Raw genomic sequence first — 25,238 nt, 5'->3', positions numbered from 1 at the left:
TTCAATGATTTGTTTGTGTTTCTGTTGTATTGACTAGATACAAACAGATTAAATAGTGCGTATTGAATTATTCTGTGAACCTTTTGTTAAGCCACTCAGTAGCCACAAATGACCTAAAGTGCATCTTCTCTTATAGATCTGACTTTTTAACTGAAACCTATCCTGTTCTGACATGGTTTCTAATGGAGTAGGGTGTGTTTTGCAGCTTCACTTGTTCACACAGTGTTAGAGGAAGGGGATGTCAATCTATTTTTCCAAACTGGCTCCACCCATCACAGATGTTAGTTATATTTAGCCCAAGACATCTGCAGTGGGCACAGCAGGAAGTTCTAGAGTTCAAGAATCACCCACCTCCACAGCTGCCCTCACCACTGAGCATACCTACACACAGTCTACATGCATATCTTAACCACACCTACATATGTCTACAGCACACTTATTCTTAACTTGGCAGTTTAGGAGTGCACATTAGCGGTCTTCAGTGTGCTTGAAAGTGGCAGAGTGGAATTTAGAAGGTGTAAATAAAAGGAAAACACAGGTAGGAATGAGTATAAGGTATTCTTTTCTTAATAACCTGGTAATGATAGCTTCCGTCATGGCCACCAGATAACAAAATATCCATCATTGTGTCCCACTGCTGTCACAATCTTACCTCAAATGATCCCTCTGAGTCTGCATGCTCGGTGAAGCGTGTCAATGCACTTGACAATGGTGTTCTCATCGATCGTAGGAGTAGGAGACACTTACTGTGCATGTCAGGCTGAAACTAATCACGTGTGTATCATACTTCAATTTTAAACCTTTTGCAAAAAGCTTGCTGACAAACTGTGACAATCCCATTACCAGTTCTGTCTCACCTTTGCAGCCTCCAGCACAGGCTTTGTTTTCACTCTGGAAATATGCACTGTAACGTTGTTTAATTATATTACTTTATGTATTCAGTTACTGTTAGGTGAAGAAGCTACATTTCATTATATTACATTTATTTAATAATTAAAGGTGCAAAAAAAAAAAAAAATACAGTCAGAACAATTATGCATTTTCATTTTTTTCATGTTTTATATATATATATACTATTTAATATTTACGAGCAAAACCTGATTTAGATAACCAGGTAAGTTATAGTGAAGTGTAGTGAAGGGTTGTGAGGACTGTTCCAACCCTGCTGATCCTGATGGATTACATGCAGTTAAAGCAGCTTACTGGACATGTTCTGCAGGTTAAATAGGTGACTTCAGACCACTGCCTGCTTGGATGTCGCTCTCCTTCAGCAGGATTAGCGCAAACAGGAAAATGTAATAGTATCTGTCTCCACATATCAAACATCTGACAGATAATCCCCCCCCTGCTGTTTATGTATGGTCTTGCATATTGATTATGCCGTAACCAAGGGGATGAGGTGGAGTGACCCTCCTGTCTGTGCACAGTGCTTATGAAGAGGGGGACTCGCTAATTGATCAGTGCGCAGCCTGTTGTCAAATCCTCACAGAGAAGAATATCTTAAAACATGCACACACAAAATGTCATCACTAACACCGTTATCACTAATAAACTTCTTCACCCAGAGTGGCATAAGAGAACCAACTGGAACTTATTTTTCCTACACTGGTAACAAGTTCTGCCACAAAATCACAAGGCCTAATTAGAATATCTCTGCAGCTGGTCTAATCAGACTATTTCCATTGGGAATACGCAGGCCATTACACCAGTATAATTGTCTTTTATTTTTAGTGAGGTAGATCTCTACTTTATACTAGGGTGCTTTTTCAATACCTGTTGTCTCGCAGGCAAGTTGAAGTTGTTAAAAAATTAGGAACACATCTAGTCGCCGGTTTGTTCAGCTGTAGGCTCTCTCGCTCAGCGGTTGCAGGCGGTCTGTAAAAGAAGAAGTTAACTGTGGCAACACGTGCCATGATTTGAGGAAACTGATGTATGGTAAACCGCTTTAAGCTTTGACTGTGGGACTGGCTCGGCTTTACAGGTACAGTAGGTGGATGTACGGTCTGCGTACGCGTCACAGGCTCAAACAGGCTGGCAGACACAGACAGAGAAAGAGGATAATAGACTGTTGTTTGTAAGCCTCGAGTCATTGTTCCAGTTGACAGAGCTCCAATAATAGAGTTTAAATTGTCAAATGGATCAATCTGTACAGAATATAAGTGGATATCAGTTGAAAGATATTCCACATTTAGCTTGAAATTGCTAATAAGCCATTATCGGCGCTCACTCCCAGCGGCATCAAGTCTTCAGTGGTTTGCTGTCCCAGATCCAGAGCAGCAGTTTGGGGCCACCATGTTGTTTAAAGAGTTACAGAGCCCTCCATTTCTCCTATTAACAAAGTCATATGGGTTCTGATATGAAATCAAGATTTAATATTCCTTCCAAAGAGGAAAAAAAAGAAAACACAGGAGACTCTTTGTTCCTGATATATGCTCTCGACATTTCTGATGAATGCCAGGATTAGATGGCCCACACAGAGGACTATCGGAGCCTCAGACAAGAAAACTACCAACCATTGTGCCCACTCATCGGCGCTTAGGGAAGGCCTGGATCTGCACAGGAGAATACTTGCTCTAACACATGCACAATGACAAATCTCACAATCTGCACTCAAGCGGATGGCCGCTGCATTTTGTCATCCGTCTGCCACTGGTGCTTTTTTCCGAGCTTGCAGATTCCGTATTCACTCGTTTGTTAGTCATGTATTAATTCTGTTAAGAAAAAACGGGCCCATGCCTTTAAGTCAGCCGGCCTTTTCATGACCCTTACGGTATTTTCGAAAAACAATCTGTGGAGGTTATGCAACGTGTTGGGGAAGCCTTCTGGCAGCAGAAAAGCTCTTCATGTTCAGTAAAGGTGCTATAATGACCCAGAACAAACAAAGCGTTATGTTTATGAAATCAAACCATAGCTACAATCCACAGACACAGCAGCAGTTATGACCAGTTTTATGTATATATACAAACCTTTTTTTCCCCCCCTCTGTGGTAGAATGGTAGCCAGTCGTCTGTACACTGTATCCATGACAACTGAGTACTCAGTGATCTGTATTCAACTTCACTTTATGTCAAATTTATACACAGCCTGGAAATACTTTCAATAGAGTAAAAGGTTATTCTCGTCGATATTGTGATGTTGTGATGTTGTGACACCATCATATTTAGACACAGTGTCAGAGAACGATGCTCTGAGGCGAAGCACTTTTCTTCCATTCTTCCTTTCGTGTTGATAATGACTCCACAAAGGGAGTAGCTTAGTCTATTTCTACTTAAGTGGATTTGAAGGCACTTTTGATATAATTTGTGATATAATTTGATAAAGATGACAGATTGCAAAAGTACAAAGAGTGGAGTCACATGAATAATACATGTTTTCTTCCACCACTGCATCATATCAGAGCCGGGTTTTTTGTCAACACCGGGAATGTAGCACATTAAAGTGTTTTTTGGGGGGGGGGGCTCAGACTACAACATAGCAATCTGTAGACATTTACATCTCAAAGGCCTCACTGTGCCCGATGAGAAGCAGATGTGGAATGTTGAAAAAGAGGAGAAGCACTTTTATGGTAATGAACACTTGTGTAGCCCCACTTACTCCACTCGTGATTCTGTAGCTTAGAAACCAAATTAACAGCCCATCAACTGGTGTGGTTAATGCCACTGAGCCCATTTTAGGGATGAAAGTGCTCTTTCTCTTTCTCTTCCTGTACTCCTCTCTTTCTCACTCTATCTCTCTCTCTCTCATTCAGGTTGCAATTAGGAATAATTAGTAATAATCAAGCTTTTACACATTTTCAAATGCAACCATCTAACATTTGCAGGCTTTTGTGGAGAAACTGGACATGAGCCTTTTCACTAATTTGGAAGAATTATTATAGGATTATTGTGAGGGCGGTCAGCCCGCACTTTATCTTGTGCACATGGCAAGTTATTTATGAGTTCAGTATCCTACAATGATAATTCTGAATTTTTCAGCACGCAAGTGTGTTCCAATTCTAGTAGCTGAAAATGTCAAAGTCGGATTTTATTAGGTCAACCGCAAATAAACCAGATCACTCAAAGTTGTGAGGCTTAGGTTTCCAAAGCTTAAAGTACAAACGTGGAAACCTGGTGGTCCATGAGCAAAACCATCTGTAAGAGTATGGAATGGGAAAAAAGAAAGAAAAAAGAAATGCTAAACAAACAAGCATGTCCTCGTCGCAAATCTGACCGCCAGTGGTCGTGTCAGTGTTTCTGACAGGAGGCAGCACAGACAACTGATGTCTTTATCTCATGTCCTTTCACACTTTGACACTCACAGCACGAGCCCCTCTTTGTATGTGGCCGTATGGGTGCTTCTGTTTTTGACATTATATGTGAAATAATGCAAGCATTGACAAAAACCTCCAGTCACATGGATTTGATCATTCAGAGACATCTTCACTATAGTCCACAACATGTTACGCGGCTGAAGGAGTTATATGAAGACCGGACGTTCATGATCTGACAGAGCAGGGATTGTCTATCCTATTGTCTTCTTTTCGATCAGGGAAGTATCAGCTAATGGGGGTTCAAACAAGATCAAGAGCCAACAGCCACACCACATGCTCTGAATTTAGGCACAGTGGATCTTGATGGATGCTATCTTCCTCAGGCTGTTGGTCACAATGACATGTTGACATGATGCTTAGCAGGGATAATGTTTGGGTGTTTACTGATTTTGAATTTGCACCTATTTGGACATAAACCAAAGTATTAGACCAATGGAAACTATGAACTGATGATGGCACTATGGGAAAGATCTCCTCAGTCATAGCAGGATACGTCATCGGAAATGTTTGCCAATCACTCTAGGAGATGAAGAGATATTTGACAGAATAATGTGACCAATGTTAAGGTATCACCTTAGTCAGTGGGACTCATCCTCCGGGGAGCATGAATATCTGTACATTATTGGCTAGCAATCCATAGTTGTCAGAATCTATCTGTCGATATCAGTACATCTGTCACACTGCTATGGTTATTACACAAATACAGTACTTACTACTACTATTTACTATTTTTGTGATAATACTAGTTAGTAAATTGAGAAAAACAAAACATCTATATTGTATGATTTTGTCATACAGTACCAGTCAAAAGTTTGGACACACCTTCTCATTCAATGGCTTTTCTTTCTTTCTTTTTTTTTAAATTCTACATTGTAGATTAATATTGAAGACATCCAAACTATGAAGGAACACATATGGAATTATGTGGTAAACAAACAAATGCTCAACAAACCAGAATATGTTATATATTTTAGATTCTTCAAAGTAGTTGAATGAGAAGGTGTGTCCAAACTTTTGACTGGTACTGTATGTGTTTTATTGAGATGTGTGCTCTACTTGGGATGAACAAAGTAGGCTAATTGAATTAAACTAAATCAAATAAGGCCACCAGTCTCTCTAATCCTCTAAGATAAAAACCTCATGTAAAAAAAAAAAAAAAAAAAAAAAAAAAAAAATCTAAATACTAAAATAAAACAAGCTTGGTTCTATCAAATTTGAGTATCAGATACTAATTAAGAGCACTGCATGTGACATTAGTTTCAAATTCCCAAGGAACTACATTACCCAGAGAGCTCCGCTGCCATATAAATAGTAACGAAAGGGGCGTTTCCGCGGTGACATGTGGAGGAGGTAAGAAGCGGATTGTTGCCGAGGACGCATTCAGCTGTCAGAGATAACGCCGCTCAGCCTGCTCTCACCTGGAGTTTCACCACCATGGACTTAACCGAGGATAGCGCTGTGGAAATTATCCTGTGCTGACCCACTTCTTCACGCCTTTCTCTCTGTCGCCTCCTTTTCCATCTCTGCCAGGTAAAGTCCTCACCCGTCTGTAGTTCTCCAGCAAGGGCATTGTTCATTCTGTCAAGCGAGCTTGTGTGAGCATCCCTGTCAAGGAAGTAGCCCACGCTTTCATTTGTTGCTGTTGTTTTGCTGCAGCCCGTGTGCTGAGGAGAGAGGCGGCTTGACGTTTGATTTAGCTAGCAGACGTTTGTGTCTGCCATTTGGCGTCCCAGATAAAGAGAACTGTTCGAGTTTCACGAGGTGTTCACATCACTTCACATGTCGTGGCAATGGGCTCTGCTGAACAGAATACAAACTTTGTGTCGCAGTAGTACGGAGTTAGAAGGAGCGTCTTAAACTTGGTAAAGATGACCTTCAACTTCACGCGGTACGAACGATATGTTTTTTGAAAATAAACGTATATTTAATGACACGTCATATTTTGTGCTTTACTCCTTTCAAGACCTTTTCATTTGTTGTTACCGTGCTGCACACTGTACGTTTATGCCACATTTTAAGATACAATTACGGTAAAAATGTCATTGTCAACCAAAAAAGGAAGAAACCCCCCCATTGCTTAATTTCAATAAGTGCATTATTTTTTACACACGTTTATAGTCTTTCAACCTGGACACAGACTGAAGAAAAGGTGACCTAAATGTAAGATGTACATGTAGGCTATTGGTGTCACACAGCTAACAATAGCACAGTGCACAAAGAAACTTTGGCTTAGTTTTCTTGGCAGGTGTTTTTCCATTGTTTCAGTCCTAATACTTCTATGCATTGTGTTTTACACAAAAATGTGTCCACATCAAATAAGCTGTAAAGCTGAGCAGTCTATCAACTCTACCACTCTGTCATGGTATTTGTCTTATACATGTAGGCTATGCTTTAAAGGACCGAAGCCATTCTAATACAAATACACAGTCCACATCCATAGAAGAACAAAGATTAGCTTTATTGCTTAGGTACTTATATCTAATGTAAATGATATGATTTGAATGTTATTTCTCTTCTTGCATTAGTCACTCATGATCTTACAGTAGGTGGTGCTCTGAGGATGGAAATAACAATATTCAGATGGTCTACTTTGAACCCAGACCGATCATAAACTCCAGCAGAAGCAGTGCGTGTCAAGTAATGATGGATCCCCCTAAATGATCATAACTGTTTTGTTTTAAGTCTTTTCAACTTATTTAGCAATTGACAACCTTTGTGCGCAGGAACATGGAGCTGCAAGATGCATTAGTATTTTTGGAACGATTGATTATTAGAATTATCTTTTGTTCATTTTCTGTTAATCGCTTAATTGATGAGCGGAGTGAAATGTGTGATTGGATTGAGCTCCACTGTGTGTGGCGACTGTTCTAAAGACCTTGTTGTGTCAATCTTTTGCAGTTGTAATCAACCCTGAGGAGCCATGTCGGACAAGATGTCCAGTTTCCTCCATATTGGGGACATTTGTTCCCTGTATGCAGAGGGCTCCACCAATGGATTTATCAGCACTTTAGGGTGAGTCTGATTGTTTTTTTTTTATGTTTCTCTACCTCCACTTCCCTCCTGCAGGATTCCAGGTGAGCTTGATTATAATGTCTCACTGTACAGAATACACAACTATAAAAAAGGCTAAAAAATAAACACAGTAACTCATGTAATGATCTATATGGTTGCTGTTCTTGAGACGATGGGGTAGTATAATTGATGGATTTAATGCCCCTGTTTGGTTAGTGGCAGTTACTGTCAACATGAGAGTTACCCATTGGTTCCTCCCCATTTCATAGTGAATAATAATTTATATGATTTCAGTGTAACAAAGGAAAAAAAGTTTTATTAATAGTTGAACAAGAGAGGGAAATGATGATTGCCTTTCTATCCCTAAACACAGACCCACCTCTTCAAAATGAAGCCCTCTTTAGACTCAAGCTTATTTAGTGCACAGTAAAAGGCCAAGCCAATTTGCTGCGCTGTAATTTGTCAATATCATTCTTGGCCCTGTCTTGTTTTTTTATAAGTCAGAAGCTCATGTTTAATACAGATGGCAGCTCCATATACTGCGCGTTTTGCTTGTAAAATAGCAGTGTCTTATCTTGTAATCCCATGTGGTCCCATGGGGTCAAGATGTTTGGCATGACACAGAAATAGAAAATAACTGAACTACTGTGTAGAGAACGCTACAGAAAAAAAACTTTTACAGATGAACTGGATGAACCTTGATTTTTCAACTTTAAAGTGAATGAATCCCACATAAATGTACCTCTTGCAGTTGCGGTCTGCTAATAAACGGGACGGTTAAATGTAGTAAAATGTTCATCTTCCATTAATCTGATGGCTTTGTGTTATCTATGAACACGGAGCAGAATCGTCTGACAAGTTTAGATGTCTAAGAACAAGGTTATCTTATTTGAGAAGCGGCGGATCCTGCTCCAGTCATTGCTCTTCTTTTGCACTTCCCTGATTTTCTGAGCTCAGTTGGTAGCCTGTCCTCAAATTAGCCTGTCTACGCTGTACTTGCTACACGCTGAGCACCGTTTATTTAAGTGCTTAACTTCTTCCCTCTTCCCTAATTGTAGCCAACGAGTTAAGTGCGCGTCTCATTATGTGCAAATTGAGCAAATCTTGACATACAATTGACAGTTGCATCATTAACAGAAGGCTAAAAGAAGACAATAGCAGAGAGAGGGGGTGATCAATGATGTGAATGCCCCCGTCTGTCCTGACTATCTGACTCCATATCTGACATGTCAGGCTCTGTTTTCCTGACTCCAGTCTGTCTCTTTCCTCTCTCTTTCTTTGCTATTTTCTGCCACAATCTGTTTGTTTTTTTTCTCCTTCTGAGGTGAAAATGATCACAGCCTTTTGTGTTTTCCCTCTCCTCCCTCTCCTCCTTTTTTTAAAGTGCTACAATCTTCCTCCTCTTGCCATGTCACTCCTCTGTTTGCCTCTCACCGCAGGCCGCGTAGAGCCCTCCTCCTCGTCCACTCTCAGAAACCACGCTCTCTCTCCCTCTCCCTCTCTCTCAGTCCGGTGTTATGCGTCATCCACCATGGCAACAAATGTGCGGGCGGCTTTAAAGACTGCCACCATGACAGAGCTCGTTTGTCAAATTTCCCATCTAGCGTTGTTATGCCTAGTAATCAATTCCCCCCCAACCCAAACACCGGTGCTGTGAGCGCTCGCTGTTAAAGAGAGGAGCTTAGAGGACGAGGCTATAAATAGCATCGTTGTATTAGGTGTTTCTTTAGCTGTCAGCACACTTAATGTAACCCCCCTCAGAGACGGCTGCAGCCACCTGGACCACTGATGGCTCAGAGAGGATGGCACCCGATGTCCTCTTGATGCTGAGGAGATGGGATACGGCCGCGATGCAGTATCCCACAATGCAATAGGAGGTTTCTTCTTGACCTTGGATACAGATGAGCCCTGAAAAACCTTTGTTGTCTTTGGACCGTGGCCCATCGGTGCATCAGTGTGATCAAGGCTCCTCATTCCTATTGAAGAGACTCTCACACCATGCGCTTTCTTACTGTATCATCAGTGCTCCTGCAGTGCAGAGTGTACTGCATGAGCTATAAAAAGATGCAACTGACTGGACTGACTAGAGCCTCCTACTGAATTGTATTACATGTGCTGCTCTACTATTCCATAATATTCCCACGGGGTTCCCCAGAACTCTTGAGTATGATGGGGCTATTCATTTCAAAAACATGTTTAGTATAATAATTAGTAAAACAAGGTGGAACAATGGTGCTAAAGTAGATATTGATTTTTTTTTTGTTGAGGTATCGCTGTTTTGCATTCGTTACAATACGATACATATCATGATACAATTCAATAAATCACGATATAGTGCAATACTGTAAGCAAGGCGATATATTACACCTTGCTATTAATATTCAAGTGTTATAATCAATATTTTCTTACACCCCTAACAGGTAACGTGTCAGTTCAGAAATCTTTATCCTCATCCTCTCAGTCCATGGTTTACATCGTCTCCCATTATGCACACTTCCTTTCATAATGTTTGAGATATTAATTCCTGGGCAAAAATGCTGTGTTATGTTATACCGGCTCTGTTATTTTAAGCATTTTTTTTTTCTTCCTGCGGTGGTGTGAATTCTTTCGCTGGGTTGCAGAGATTTTGACGGTTTAGTTTAACACTTTGAACTCATGTCTTGGAGAGTTATTTCCAAAATCCTTTAGGGAATGTCCTATCAGTGATCATGGTAAATGTAGTCCACTGAAGCAAAACATTTCCCCAAGTGTGTGCTATATTGACCAAGAAAAATGATCTCCGTGCCTGCATGTACCAGGATGCATTGCACCCGAGTTGCGATGCCGCTTTGTCTGATAAACAAAATAAACATACAAAATGGAAGGAAATATTCTTACACAAAATACAACTGTACACCTTCTGAATTCAAGTTTCTTTCTTTCTTTACACTGAACTAAGACCGGCTTAACTGCCTCGTTAACGCATCGTAAAACACACTTGAGTTGTACAAAAACAAAATAAAACTCATCAAAACCGTCTTCATTATACTGTACCAACAGTCATCAACTTTGGTTTGGTAGAAATGAATCATTAATAAAATCTGAAAATATGCTATACACGTTGTCTTCCCCTGCTGTAACTCTCTGCCATGCTGGCTGCTTGTGGGCAACAACACTGCTGCAGCGGATCGTTGGCAAGTGTCACTCTTTGTTTGGATGCAGACAATTAAATTAGCAAATCACAAGGACATAAATAGCCCTGGTCTTGGTTGTCTTTTCCACTTCACCTTTTGGATCCTGAAGAAGGTCTAGAGCACTCCTCTGTCACAATGAGGAAGGAAACTTTTGTAATGTAACGCACAAACGGCTCGCTCTCTCGTGGTTGTAGTCGGCGAAAGCATCCAACAAAAAACTGTTGTTTACTCTCAGCAGCTCAGATTCTGGAGGGTGAAGTAGCCCTCTGTAATTCTTTCACTGGTATATGGAACAGATTTTGCAACTGTGCCCCAGAGACACAGAGAATATCCGTGACAACTGCAGGTGTTCTTCACACTATACATCTTTGGGGAATTTCCCTTTTTGAATATGAACATGCAAGCTTCCCTGTGTTTCCAACCTTATGTTCATCGTTAACAAAAAACACTGATCCTGCTATTCATGTGCTACGGATGAGCTGGCATTCTTCATTAAATCAAGCAGTCTCTATGTCCAGTTGGACTTCTTCACAGCTGACATTTTGACTTGACTTGGCAGCAAAAGCACAGGGGTTAGTAATACTGTTAATAATGGCTTTGTTCCATTTAATTGTCCCAGTAAGCAAGGGCTAATACCAGGACCCTGGAACTGACCCATTTACATGGATTTTACATTAACTGTGATTTTCCTGCTATGACACGTCAAAATTCTGTGACAAATGCTCAGTGGCCATGTTGTACAAATGATGGGTATATAGTTATTGTAAGGGTGTATTTCAATGTATCTGACTTTTAATTTGATTCATTGTTGTGAACAAAATTACTTGAGATTGTTAGCAACTCAATACCTGACTTATAATGTCTTTACTAAAAAAGTATATAATGTTCTATAAAAGTTGCATGTGATTGACTCTTCTTAATGATGGCTGTGTTCTTCAGGCTTGTGGACGACCGCTGTGTGGTACAACCAGACACAGGTGACCTCAACAACCCACCCAAGAAATTCAGAGGTAAGGCCTCAAAATCACTTGTTTCTTACTTAATGACATTTCGATGAAGTCAGTATAATTGGCAGTTTAAGTGTATTACATTAAACATTAATTTAATAATGTCACTGTAGTAGTTACTTTTCAGCAGGTTGGGTTAAAACTTTTGTTTTGTTGTCCTTACTTATTTTCCGACATGGTCTTTGGTCTTCTCTCAGACAGGTCAGCTGAATTTTAAAAGTAAGAGAATTTGATTCCGTAAAATTCTCTACATTTCAAAAGGTCTCCGTCAAGTGTCTGCTATATGAGTCCCATCCGTTTTGGCCATTGCTGCCTAATGAAACAGAGACACTATTGAAAAACACATTGTTAATCTCAGAGATGTTATTCTGTACGGATAAAGATAAGACAGATCTAGTTAAGTGGATTTTCTTGTATAGAAAGCCAATACAAACCTGTAGTACATCAGTATTTGACAAATCAAGGCTATATACGGGGTTACTGGCTATGATAGGATAGGCTTTGGGTTTGTGCCAGTGTTTTCAGTATGCAGTTGTGTGTTTTCTTTGTTCACTTTACTTTCATTTAGCTGCACATGTTGTAGTTGATTGCTTAACTTTTTTGATTTAATTGAGTATTTGTTTAGATGATTCTCTGGTGGCCTGGGATATTTGTGATGCAGGAGTATATATGTAAATTAATTCATAATTATCTCCTTATATTAGTTTCTCGTGCTGTGAGCGCTCTACTCAAAAGTGATAATAGAGTAAATTGGTGTGCTGGCTAAGATCCCAGTTTAGATAACACATTCACTGCTTTAATGTGTTTGTAAATAAAGTCACTTTCTTTTTCCTGAAACCCTGTAAAGATGGAAATGGTTAAATTTGCATATTATCTTTTAGTAAGCATGTTTGAAAAACGGTTTGACCAATGCCACTGAGAGCTGTTGCCTTCAGATGTGCTCACTTGGAAAGAAGGGCCCTAAGAAAACATTTGGCACACATAAGACATGATGGATGCATACAGTTCTGTCTCTGTCATCAATCACAACAGAAACGGATGACCAGGTGATGACAGGTGTAGCTAATGTAGTATCCACTAAGTGTCTAAAATTGGCTGCCACTTCCTAGCAAATACATCTTTAGTTTTGGCAGGTTTCCGAAGGACGTGTTTTGTTAATTAGTTTAGAGTGAAACGACACAGCTGCCAATCTCATTTCCATTTACTTGGAACAGTGCTCCGTCCAAATTGATTGAATTCAATCAATCTTTTGTATGTATGGTAAGCCCTGCAGGAGTTTATTAAATATATCATAATCTGTGCTTTCCTGAGGGTTGTCGTTGAGTGTGTGTATAACAAAGAAGAGAATACTTCATACAAAGACTCACTACTGTATCCTCTAAGATCCTTTTACCACAACATAGATCCATATACATTTGACCATAGTTTGATATCATGTGACATTTCCTTTAAGGTTATTTGGCTTCTATAACTGTGTTACAAAAACCTGATAAAGTCAGAGGGCTGATTTTGCTCGCAACCTGAAGTAAATCTCAGAATCAGAATTCTGTTTTATGAAACCATTCATGACTGAAAATGCGGATAATCCTTAGAGCTAGTGTCTGTTTGATTTAAGAAGGCCAAAAAAGAGAATGGGTCAGAAGACAAGTCCTTTTACATAGTTGGCTCATATCAGTGGGAGGAATTTCCCTTTTTGAGAAGTTGCTCAAATTTTGTATATATAACTTCTAAATAAGTCTGTAATAACAAATGAACAAAATTAAGAATATCAAAATGATCATTACTACCCTGTATTGCAATGCCACTGTCAAACATTGCTAATGTATTTACTGTAGAGTTTTTACTGCCTTCGAAAAAAGATTATGGTCCACAGTTAAACGTTTCCTAACCAGAGGGAAAATATTTTTAGATTGACTTTTTCTTGTCTAGGAAGATTCTGTTTGGTTGTCCAGGCACAAGTACAAGACTTGTATAAATTGTAGTGATTTTGTTGTGATTTCAGGCAGAATGCCAGGCGTTTCAGAGTTTAGTAGCAGGCTCATGACAGCAACCTGCCATTACATCTTAACATCTAATAACAGGCTGTAACCTGACAGCGTGAGCATTTGCCCTGATTAACTAGCAGCTAATCAGTGCAAATGTGGCTAAAAATACAATGTATTTTGTCTGTTGTGAAGACCAGGTGCAGCTCATTTGTTGATTTGCTTTCCTTACCCCTTTAAACTATCAAACTCCATGATAATCATCTATCGCATTTTATAAGGACTGATGGTCCTGTGGATGAGAGGGTGGAGCCGGGGAGGGATTGCTACCCCTCTATCCTCACAGGTCGCCATGGTAGGGACTTGATCACAAGGTTGTCGTGCCCCACAGCATACCCTGTTATATTGTCTATTTTACTCTAAATGGGACCATAGTTGACAAAATCAACATCATACTGTATTGAAGAAGACTTGAAACTAGAGATTCTGACCATAAACTCATGTTTACTGTTTACTAAGGTAAGAAGTAAGGTCATTTTCTCATAGAATTCTATACAGTCAGACTTCTTATTCTATGGTACAATTCACGGGGTGATCATCAAGCCGCGACCAGAGTGCTCACATTGTAAGGGTAAAAAATAAAATGACCCGTCTGACCCTGCAGACCGTTCTATTGATAGTTGTCAATAAAGATTTGATAACTCTGAGTAGGATTTACAATAGTGCTGGGCAGTATGGCCTAACATTTATACCTCGGTAAATATCACGGTATATTTTTCCTAAAAAGTCAATATAAATGCTTCTAAAGGGGTAGAGCACTGGTATGACAACTGCATGGCATAATTTCAACCATCCCAAAGTCAATGTAAACCAATGAAACTATATTTATTCAAGTTAACTATCATGGGGCGGCACACCTGTGTAAATGTGACCTGCAAAATATCAGAAATATGAAACTGTTTTGCCGATCAGCTGAAACCCGGCCTGTTGTGATTCAGACGCAGAGAGAAAAAGAAGGCACTGAATCCACTCCTGGCTCTGCTTCAATAGTGCTGGAGCCTGAGAGCCTCCATCCAAAATGTCTGCTCGTTGGTCGGGAGCATTTGTTCGGGCCATGATTGGTCCTTGCTTACCCCTGTACGCTGCATGGCAATCAACGATCTACAAATCTGAAAATCTTACCAACTTTAAAATGAGTCTTGCTACTCCACAAACGGCTCAGAATGCAATCTTAAATTGTATAATGTATTTCCAACTTTATGTTGCTGGTTCTACACAGTGTCCACTCGAGACTCCTTGTAACAAGTTGCATAAAGTCTCGAGCCGTGAACAGTTATCCAACGAGTTCTTAGGTGGTTTCATTTGAAAAGTGTCTGAGGCCCAAAGAGGTAAAACTCTTGTTTATCTGAAGAAAAAAAGCCAATATTTGAGAAAGAAATGAACTACTTATTAGGGCAGAAATGTTTTTCTTCTTCTGTCCCATATTGCGACCCCTTAGGGGGTCCAGCCCTTCATGTTGGGAACCAAGAGTCGAATATAAACATCAGCCAAGACAGACGTGTCGTGATTGATGATAAATGTCCCATGTATAAACAGACATTGCCTTAACATAGGTGAAGGAGGAAGATAGCAAGAGTGTTGGAATAAAATGAAACCTTTTTGGAAATGTTACAAGACTGTAGAAGAAAAGCCCTGAATTAAATGGTAATTGCTGATGCTGTATTTAGTTTGTGTTTAGTTTTGGATCACAGCATAATTCTTAGGTGTTTTAATTAATACACTTTCCAATATTTGTGTTCTAGTACAACACCACCTCAAAGTACAGCCTGAACACAAACCCCAGAACTGACTGTACTGCATCGCTCAATGTACATCTGGAATTGGTTATTCATCAGAGCAGCTGTTGTGTGGGTTGGTCTGTTGTGACAGTATGTCAGTGTGTGTCCTGTTCATATGATTTAGCGGTTCTAGTGTGTTCCCCGTCGGTTCACAGCAGGTGCAGAGTATGGCTGTTATCTGGAAGTGGGATTATTAAACATGGATTTTTCTTAGAACTGAAGCGACGCTCACATGGCTGCCGGACCAGTAAACAAGGTTGGTGTTTGAACAGCACAGTGTGACCTTGCTGGAGCTTGATCCAGGCATGACCAATAGCAAGCATTTCTTTGTTCAGTCAAATTGATGATCTACTTCACGAAATTTGCTTTACGCATAACATGTTAACCATAAGCACTGTCGCCTCACAGCAAGAGGGGCCCGGGTTCAGTTCCTGGGCTAGACGGCTTTCTGTGTGGAGTTTGCATGTTCTCCCCGTGTCAGCGCGGGTTCTCTCCGGGTTCTCCGGCTTCCTCCCACAGTCCAAAGACATGCAGCTAAGGCTCATTGAAGACTCTAAATTGCCCGTAGGTGTGTGCATGTGAGCGTGAATGGTTGTCTGTCTCTATATGTCAGCCCTGTGATAGTCAGCCCTGTGATAGTCAGCCCTGTGATAGTCATAGGGACCGCGCGACCCTTTACAGGACAAGCGGTTACGGAAAATGAATGAATGAATGAATGAATGAATGAATGAATGAATGAATGAATGTTAACCATAAGTAGCTTCTTTTTTTTCTTTCTTACTAAGCCAACAAATTAAACCAAGAGCAAAAACAGGTGATACACCGTGGAGCAGTGTGTGGTACATGCAACGAATAGAAACACCTTTTTGTAGTAACTGTGTCACCATTGCACACTCTACTGCAAAGGAGGGCTGTATTAGGTTTCATTCAAGAGTGAAATTTTCATATCCACTTCATGCAAGGCATCAGATCATGCCTCTAAAATAGTCCAACCAACCATAGGGGATTGTTCATTACTACACCTACAATAAACACGACTTCCTGGTCTGAACCTTTTAGAGACAGTGGCTCGTTAGCTGTAATACAAATCATTATCTTTTTATCTGATTGATTTAAGTGATGGAAATGAGTGTGCCGATTATATTGTCTCTGTCTGATAAAATGTTTATGATAAAATTGAGATATAGATTTACTACTTAGATAAATTCATGACTAAACGCCTAATAGTTGTGAAATCTAAATTAATGTAATACATTTTAAGACATTGACTTTGATAGCTTTTCAACTGCCACTATTCTTTGTGGTTTCTTTGCATTGGTTATCAGGATTTTCAAGACTATTCCCATATAGCCAGTTTTCAAGCACAGTTGCTTTGACACTATTAAACCTCTGTGAAGAATAGTTTACTGATTTTACCAGTTTATTGTAGAAAGACACAGAACAGCACTGATCAGAAGAAAAGGTACCCAACAATAAAGAACCCTTTCCCGTAATTAAACTTCTTCTTGACTTTCTTGCTATTTATTGCCCTGAATGTCCACATCATATATTTCTCCCCACAATTGATTACTACTGGTACAAATGCAAACTATTACTCACTGTTATCTGCTGCCAGCTGTACTGGCTCTGTGCCAACAGAGGCCTATGCACAAGTTCTCCCTACCAGAACTAGACTGAATGAACAGCAGATACTGGATCATACTTCTGCATGGGTTTTAAACAAGATACTGCCTTTCCATTTGGGGATGCAAAGAAACGAGTTCACTTGTCCGTTAATAACTGAGCTATTCAAATCATATTCAAAGCAGAGTAACCAATGGCCATGTAAAAGCAAAAGTAGAACTTGTCAGATACGAAACTACAAAGGAATAAAAATGCATGGCGTCGCATGTTGTTTCTATTATTATTGCTTGTATTAATTCTTCTTCTTCTTCTTCTTCTTCTTCTTCTTCTTCTTCTTCTTCTTCTTCTTCTTCTTCTTCTTCTTCTTCTTCTTCTTCTTCTTCTTCTTCTTCTTCTTCTTCTTCTTCTTCTTCTTCTTCTTCTTCTTCTTCTTCTTCTTCTTCTTCTTCTTCTGTATCCAAAGGATAGTTTTTATATTAAATGTGAAGACATGTCTACCTCCACCACAGGTTGCAATCTCACCTCTCTTATAAAGCCGGTGTTAAACCGAAGCAAAGTGTACTAGGACTAAATCCTAACATGTTGATTATTAATAGCACCTGTAAAATAGAAAGTCTGTAAAGCAGGGAGCTGTAGCACAGCATATTACACACAACTTCTGTCTCTCTGACCTGAGTGGTTGATACATTGCCATGTTTGTTTCCCTTTCGTTATGGCTGCACACAAAACTGTGAGAGATGACTGAACATGCAAGAGACTGTTGAGCATCTGTGTGTGCTTAAAATCATGTTGTTTGTGTTGCAGACTGTTTGCACTGTATTCTGGGACATGTTATGCTCGTTTTGTCTTTAAGCTGTTTAATCAAATGATACTTAAATCATCATTAAAAGTAAAACACAAGATATGGGCTACTTTCTTTGGTATAAAGTAGTTTCAGTGAAAGCAGTTGACATTGTGTGGACTTACCAGTAGAAATGCCCCGATCTTGTTTTTGGATACAGGTTGTAATTTCCTCTCTTAATATCTATTTTATATTGCTGTGAAAACATCTCTTTCAAACAGCTGTAGTTATTCAAGTTTCTTGCCAAAAACTAGATTTTGAAAGATCAAATTTCATGATTTTATCTTCGCCCCGGAATCATGATGTCACTCAATGCAACTTTTGTCCTACTTAGCTGTTAGCTCTGCTACTTAGTCCAAGCAGGACTGTGCTTCACACCGGCATGTTATGTTTTGTTTTGTTTTAGTGGCGTGTCGCACGCCTGAGCAACCACGTTATTGTTATCGTGCAGCTCCTGGATGATAACGATCGGTATCCAATAAATAGGGGCATCCATACTTTCTAGAGTTGCCAAGATATTGTCTCTCAAAAATACTTTGTTGCTGAGTTTTTCATAGCTGTGTTGTACTTGGGTGGGAAAATCAAATAAAATTATTTGATTGATTGAAAAAAAAAAACCGTAATTGTGGCATCACTCAGAAATACCGCTCCAGCATCTGCTAATTATTACATGATAATGGCTAAAGAGAAATTCAAAGGGTTAAACCTATTCATTCTTCACAGGTAGAAGGTTCTTCTGAATGACACAAATTTCTAAACATGCACAAAACATAAAAAAACCAAAAAAAAAACTCATCCCAGTCTTGGGACGAAAGGGACGTCTACCTCTCAAGTAGAAAACCAAAATGAGCAGACAACACACTAATTATTTCTGTTTCAGAATATGAGCCATATGCAAGTTACATATCTGCAATTCCTTGTTGATATAATTTGGCAGATCAGTTTAGCAAGAGAAAACATTGCTTCAAGGAATTCTTGAAACAAAAGCAGCAGATAATTTCACACGCTGCATCTTTGTTCATCACCCTGGTCTGGAGATGACTGGCTAACGATGCTATTTCTATTATCACATCAGATGGAAATCATTGGCTGTTTCATTAGATGTATTCTGGGGCAGTTAATCAAAACTAAAAAACACACAAGAAAAATACCCATTTACCTAGAGTGGTACCTAGTCATGGAGGGTCATCATCTTGGGACACATTGATGAACGCGACCAGAAGAAAGTCAAAGTTCAAACTCTACAATCAAGTATCTCAGAGAAGGAGCAGACGTTTCTTTATTATTTGTGCGAAAACCTCTGTTCTGACAGAATACGCTTTTATCGTACCAGTAGACCTTTTTCACAGAGAAACTTTACATTAAACTTGTCAAACACAGGTGTAACAGATACCATTAATGATGGCTACAGACCCTGCCATTGATGCACTGGTATTGCTTAATAAATCTTCAGTGGAATGTGTCCATTAATAATGTTATTAAATCCACCTGTGAACACCAGATACTGTTATGGTCTCTTCAAAATGTTCCCTTAAATCAAACTCAGTTTGCAGAAAGAGCCAAACTGTGCAGGTCAGGTCAGACATAAATGGATTATTGGAAAATGCAACACAATATATTCTGGGATTGTAAGCAAAGGGTACTGAGCTTCTTTGTAAAGTGTGTTTAAGCAGATCAAACTTTAAAGTTTTAAGTTATATTTTTAGAATAAAATGAATCAATGCAAACAACAGAACTACATTGTTTAGTGTTGACTACAAAATACCTCCCTGTCCATGAAATTCACATACGTCCCAGTTTATTTTCTACTTTGCACCATAACCCCAATTGTTCATCCCGGTCAGACAGATGTTCTCCCAGTGCCCCATTTTCTCTATTGGTCCTTGGCCTCCTCTCTGCCTGTCCTCAACCCCATGGTCCATGATGGCTAACCCCTGGAGACTCTTGTGTTGGCCGCATTTTAAAAGGAGGCAGCCCCAGTGGCTATTTTTACCCTGGTTATAGCTCATTGGGTCCCCTGTAGCAGTTAAGATATCGCTATGCTGTATGTGCTTGAAGAGACTGTCTCTTAATTAATGAAAAAGCTTTCATATCCTGTGTATTTATTTTTTTAGAAGTGTTTCTTCCAGTTTGAACATAAGATGCACAAAAAGGACAAATTAGCAAATTTAAGTCTTTCTGACACTGTTTGTTTAAAACAGTATATAATTGCTGGGCAGCAGAGCAAGTTAACTAGCAAGACTAGTTTATGTCTGAAAGCATCGACAGTGAAAATGAGGTGACCCAGTAGCTGTCCTGCTTAATCCACAACGTTTTTGTTCATCAAACATCATCAAAGATGTTGCCATCTTTACTATTCTATGTTTTCTCCATTTATTTGGTGTAAAATCATTGATAAGGAAAGAGGATCTTTACATATTAAAAAAATTGCTAGATGTTAAAAACAGAATTCAGTTGCGGCATGAATGGCCCCTCGTTGGCCTCAATGGCCAGAAGCTGTTAGTTGGTCCAAATATTTGCCCTTGGACAGTCCAACTCCTTAGCACCCCAAAGAGCAGACGTCTGCTCTACCCAGCAGGTAGTTTATCCCTGATGTCCTTTAAAGGCCACACCACCGGATCTGCACCATTTCATGTCCAATTCTTACATCATGAGGGCCGACTAGAATGCTGTATTTCACACTGTTTTCAGTCAGAAGGAAGCACAAGAGGAGGGACCACAGAGGGTCCCACATTCAAATGGTTTATCCTGTCGGGAGCATGAATATGCTCAGTAACTTTCAGTGCAATATCTTCATTGGATTCTGATATTTCTTATGAAGAGGTGGACATTTTTGTCCAGTAGTGTCACTAGAGGAAGTTATGGACACATGAAATTACCCTCCAGAGCAAATTTCATGGCAAGATGAACATTAGTTGTCAAGACTGGCCGACCAGTCGAGATTGACAAAGTTGTTATAATTCCTACCTCTAAAATATATATGGTATTGTATAAACTGAATCCTATAGAACCCCAGGAGAATATGACCCAGTACTATTTGTCCAGATAGTCATGGGTCCAGTAAGTCCAGGAGTAAATGGAGTCTGACTGGTTCCCACTTATCTGATCTTGTTATTAAAATGTGTGCAGGATGTACTGCTTTCTAACCCAAACTGAATCACACCTACTTGAAATCTAAAGCGTGGCCTGCTATTACAGATAACCTAGAGAATTCCAAAGTGTTAATGTGGATCGTCAAAGTACTGTGAAGATACATTCAATGATTTTGATGTCTATTTTCCCGTTACTAATATAACCAGTGGACCAAATCCCCAAATGTTGTCTCTTTTTTTTAGGAGGAGCTCAGGCAGCCTGGTATATGTCAAGAAGAACTAATACAGAATAATGACGTTTGGCTCTTGACCTTTCTCTTCCTGTCTTTTTTCCCCCCTAGACTGCCTTTTCAAACTGTGCCCTATGAACAGATACTCCGCACAGAAACAGTTCTGGAAAGCGGCAAAACCTGGAGGCAACAGCACCACTGACACAGTCCTCCTCACTAAACTTCATGTAAGTGTCCTCTTCACCTTAGTTCGACTTTTGTCATGGTGAAAACAATGGATTGGTGTATTACTGACACAAAGCTCCAGCCTTGTATTCATGTGAAATGTATATGCAGCATCACGTTTTCCAGAAACAGTAGTGAATGCCCTCTGTTTTCCTTGAGCGTCTGTCTTCCCTGCTCTGTGTCTTAGCATGCCGCTGACCTGGAGAAGAAGCAGAATGAGTCTGAAAACCGTAAGCTGCTGGGATCAGTCATCCAGTATGGAAATGTCATTCAGGTGTGTTCAGGAACCTACGAGATAAGGCTCTTTGGTTAAATAGATCTACACTCTATATTACAACCTGTGTTTGGTAATATTGACTATAATTCAGTTGTAATCAGAGAAGAGTTTTAAATAATTGCTTCAGCACACAGGCATGCTGCAAAGCTGTCTGTTCTAATGTCTTATCGTGCTTTGCTATTTGCACAGGAGTAGTTTGCACACAGGTATGAGCTCATCCGAAACCAAGAATGGTCATGCATTCCTTTCTCAGTGACACACGTACCAGGGAAACAGTACATTCTGTACTTTCTGTACAGTTCAGGTTGTTCTAATATTAATGACCTCTAATTGGTTCCTGGATTGCCATTGGAATCTATTAAGACAACAAATAACTAAGACAGGTGCAGTTGTCATTTTCTATCAAAGGCTCATCAGGTCTACTCTTCTGTGGAAAGTCACCAGTTCTGACACAAAACATCACGCTGTGGGATTAAGTTGGGCTATAGCTAATTCTGCTGTGGGCCCAAAAATACACAGAGTTTATGATTTCAGTCTAGTTGGTAGTAGATTATTTTTGACAGGGTGGGAACTATTTTAATCGGTGAACCAACAGAGGTCATGAGAAGCATTTAAGGAGATTTCAAGTAGTAAGAAATGTAGACACCACACAGTGCCAGGGACTGGTTCCCTTGGCACCAGTTGTTTCAGACTGACACGTTTCCATCTCTGCTCCAACCTTTAATGGTTTCCACTGTCTGCATTATGTTATTGATAGTAGCTATGTGTCTTAATGCTGTTTCTGGTTTCACCAACAGTTGCTGCACTTGAAAAGCAATAAATACCTGACTGTGAACAAGCGCCTACCTGCACTGTTGGAGAAGAACGCCATGAGAGTGACTCTGGACTCGGCGGGAAACGAGGGATCCTGGTTCTACATCCAGCCGTTCTACAAGCTGCGGTCCCTGGGAGACAGTGTGGGTAGAGCGGGGTGTGGGATGCGAGCTAATTATGATCAGTGGGGGAAATTAAGGATGTATTTCACGGCTTTTCACTGGGCTTAAAAAACAGAAGTCACATGAGCTCACATGGAGCGTGTTTTTATAAGACAGAATGAATTAAAGATGGAGGACAATTAGCCCAATCCAAGCACCAGGTCAGTCTTTAATGTAAGATATGATGCTATCAACCTAGCACGAACCACATTGCCATAACCTTTGCTGATCATGCTTCAGTTTCTGCTAGTGGCTGATGGAAGTTGATAGAGTTAAGACAGCTAATTAGCCAATTAAGTCACACTTTATTAATCCCCTCGGGGGGAAATGCGTCATCTGCATTTGACCCCTCTTAACTATTTAGTTACAAGGGAAGTCAGTACAGTTTTGAGGCCGGGGTCTTGGTCAAGGTCAATGGAGAGGGGTGCTAACATGCTGTGTAATGAGTTTGTGAGAACATAAAGGCTTCAGTTTGAGGTCCAAATGTGCACTTTCTCTTGCCATTAGCTATAATCCACTCACATGCACATTGATTGATGATGTCACACTCTAAAAGGAAAATAAGTTAATGATGATTAGAACAAAGTGTATATTTATCGACCCTTGCTGCGGTTATTGAGTGATGCTCAGTGTCAGGGCTGCACCTCAATGATTCTCACCCTGACCCCGTCGTTTCGCACACCATGTGGTCCAAACTCCCCCTAGTGCTTATCTGGAGGGCTAGCATGATCTCCCATTGGTGTGAAGGAAGAGAAAGAATTGAAGAATGATGGCTGATATCTTGGGACATGACATACTTTTGGTTTGGAATATAAATGGAGTTCACAGACGCACACAGTGGCCCTCAGAGCAGCCATGTTTAATCTTGTTTAAAGATTTTCTTTTGCACTTTTAGAGAAGTCTGTATTTAAGGACGTTAGTTGACACTTACTTTCTATTCCATACTGCACCACGGTATTACATCTTGTTTTTTTAGTAACAGTAACATATTACTATGTTTTACAATTTAGTTGAATGCGTCTAATCTTAAAATGCTAAATGGACATGTACTTGTACAGTGCCTTTCTTGTCGTCTGACGACTCAGTTCACTTTGACACTACATGTCATTCACCCATTCATACACAGATGATAGGGGCTAACAATCAAGGTGCCACCTGCCCTTCAGGACTAACTAACATTCACACCCATGAGGGGTTAAGTGTCCTGCCCACTGACTCATCAACATGGACTACCGGAGCCAGGGATCAAACAACCGATCTTCTGATTGAAGGACGACCCCGCTCTACCACTGGGCCAAGGTCGCCCACTGTAGTGTGCTCTGTGTATTTATTTGTCCTCCTCCTGCAGGTGGTGATTGGAGATAAAGTGGTTCTTAACCCTGTGAATGCGGGTCAGCCTCTGCATGCCAGCACCCACCAGCTAGTCGACAACCCAGGATGCAATGAGGTAAATAAGACACAATTGCTTTATTAAAGTGGAAAAGAAAACTTAAAAGCCAATATTATATGTTTAATAAGACATGTACAAACTCCTCTTCTCTGCCTGGCAGGTTAATTCCGTAAATTGCAACACAAGTTGGAAAGTTGTTCTGTTCATGAAATGGAGTGACAACAAGGAAACAATACTCAAAGGGGTAGGTACCCTCAGGTTTTTACTGTGACATTCAATTACATTAATCAAAATTCACAAGTACCTCTTGTAAAATGCATCTTCAAAGCCAACATATTAAAACACATTAAACATTGTAAAAAAAACTAAAACACATTTTATTTATTTATTTATTTTACGTTATCAAACAGTTTGGACACAGTTTTTAAGATACATTGAAAAAAAAAAACAATCACCTGCATGAAAATGAAAACCATACAAAATTGACATAAGTGTGAAAGATTTCACTTTTTAATTCTCTACACACTTTGCGCGCGTGTGTGCGTGTGTGTGCGTGTGTGTGTGTGTGTGTGTGTGTGTGTGTGTGTGTGTGTGTGTGTGTGTGTGTGTGTGTGTGTGTGTGTGTGTGTGTGTGTGTGTGTGTGTGTGTGTGTGTGTGTGTGTGTCTTTGTATGTTATGGCAGGGTGATGTCGTCCGGTTGTTTCATGCTGAGCAAGAGAAGTTCCTCACTTGTGACGACCACAGGAAGAAACAGTATGTTTTCCTTCGAACAACCGGTAGGCAGTCTGCCACTTCTGCCACCAGCAGCAAAGCGCTGTGGGAAGTAGAGGTTAGCACAGCATGTTCTCCTTGATTAAAAAGCTACTTCACTCTGTGGTGTCTGTCATTGTCCTTTTATTTACTAGATAACCAAAAGACTAGTTTTTAACAGCCCAGTGCCCTTACGTAACATAATGTTTTCTTTTCGATGTCTTTTGCGGTTTCCAGGTGGTTCACCATGACCCATGTAGAGGAGGTGCAGGCTACTGGAACAGCCTGTTCAGGTTTAAACACCTGGCAACAGGGTGTTATTTGGCAGCTGAGATGGGTGAGGTGTGTGTCAACTTTTTTACCTTTTTATCTCTGTACCCATGGATACTATAAATTGCCTTTCATACAGTGTGTTTCTAACATGGCTGCATTTAGTCAAGTTTTAAACAGCAAAGTACTCTGACATCATCTAAAGCCATGTGGTGATAGACAGGTAAATTGGATGCCCAGCTCC

General features: G+C 40.0%; 1 protein-coding gene across 2 annotated transcripts in view; it reads left to right on the top strand.

The window, feature by feature from the left end:
- Positions 1-5,672: 5,672 nt before the first annotated feature.
- itpr1b (inositol 1,4,5-trisphosphate receptor, type 1b) overlaps positions 5,673-25,238 on the top strand; it is an 84,356-nt gene continuing 64,790 nt past the window's right edge. For both annotated transcript variants that reach the window (XM_054617487.1, XM_054617485.1), the window contains exons 1-10: positions 5,673-5,839; positions 7,208-7,321; positions 11,434-11,504; positions 21,219-21,334; positions 21,520-21,606; positions 22,407-22,565; positions 23,932-24,030; positions 24,134-24,217; positions 24,657-24,803; positions 24,962-25,066. In XM_054617487.1, the coding sequence (XP_054473462.1) occupies positions 7,230-7,321; positions 11,434-11,504; positions 21,219-21,334; positions 21,520-21,606; positions 22,407-22,565; positions 23,932-24,030; positions 24,134-24,217; positions 24,657-24,803; positions 24,962-25,066 (960 nt within the window). In that variant the 5' untranslated portion in view covers positions 5,673-5,839; positions 7,208-7,229. The remainder of the gene's footprint in view (positions 5,840-7,207; positions 7,322-11,433; positions 11,505-21,218; positions 21,335-21,519; positions 21,607-22,406; positions 22,566-23,931; positions 24,031-24,133; positions 24,218-24,656; positions 24,804-24,961; positions 25,067-25,238) is intronic.

Source organism: Anoplopoma fimbria, chromosome 17, assembly GCF_027596085.1.
Source record: "Anoplopoma fimbria isolate UVic2021 breed Golden Eagle Sablefish chromosome 17, Afim_UVic_2022, whole genome shotgun sequence".
Taxonomy (NCBI): domain Eukaryota; kingdom Metazoa; phylum Chordata; class Actinopteri; order Perciformes; family Anoplopomatidae; genus Anoplopoma; species Anoplopoma fimbria.
This window is presented reverse-complemented; position numbering and strand designations above follow the sequence as displayed.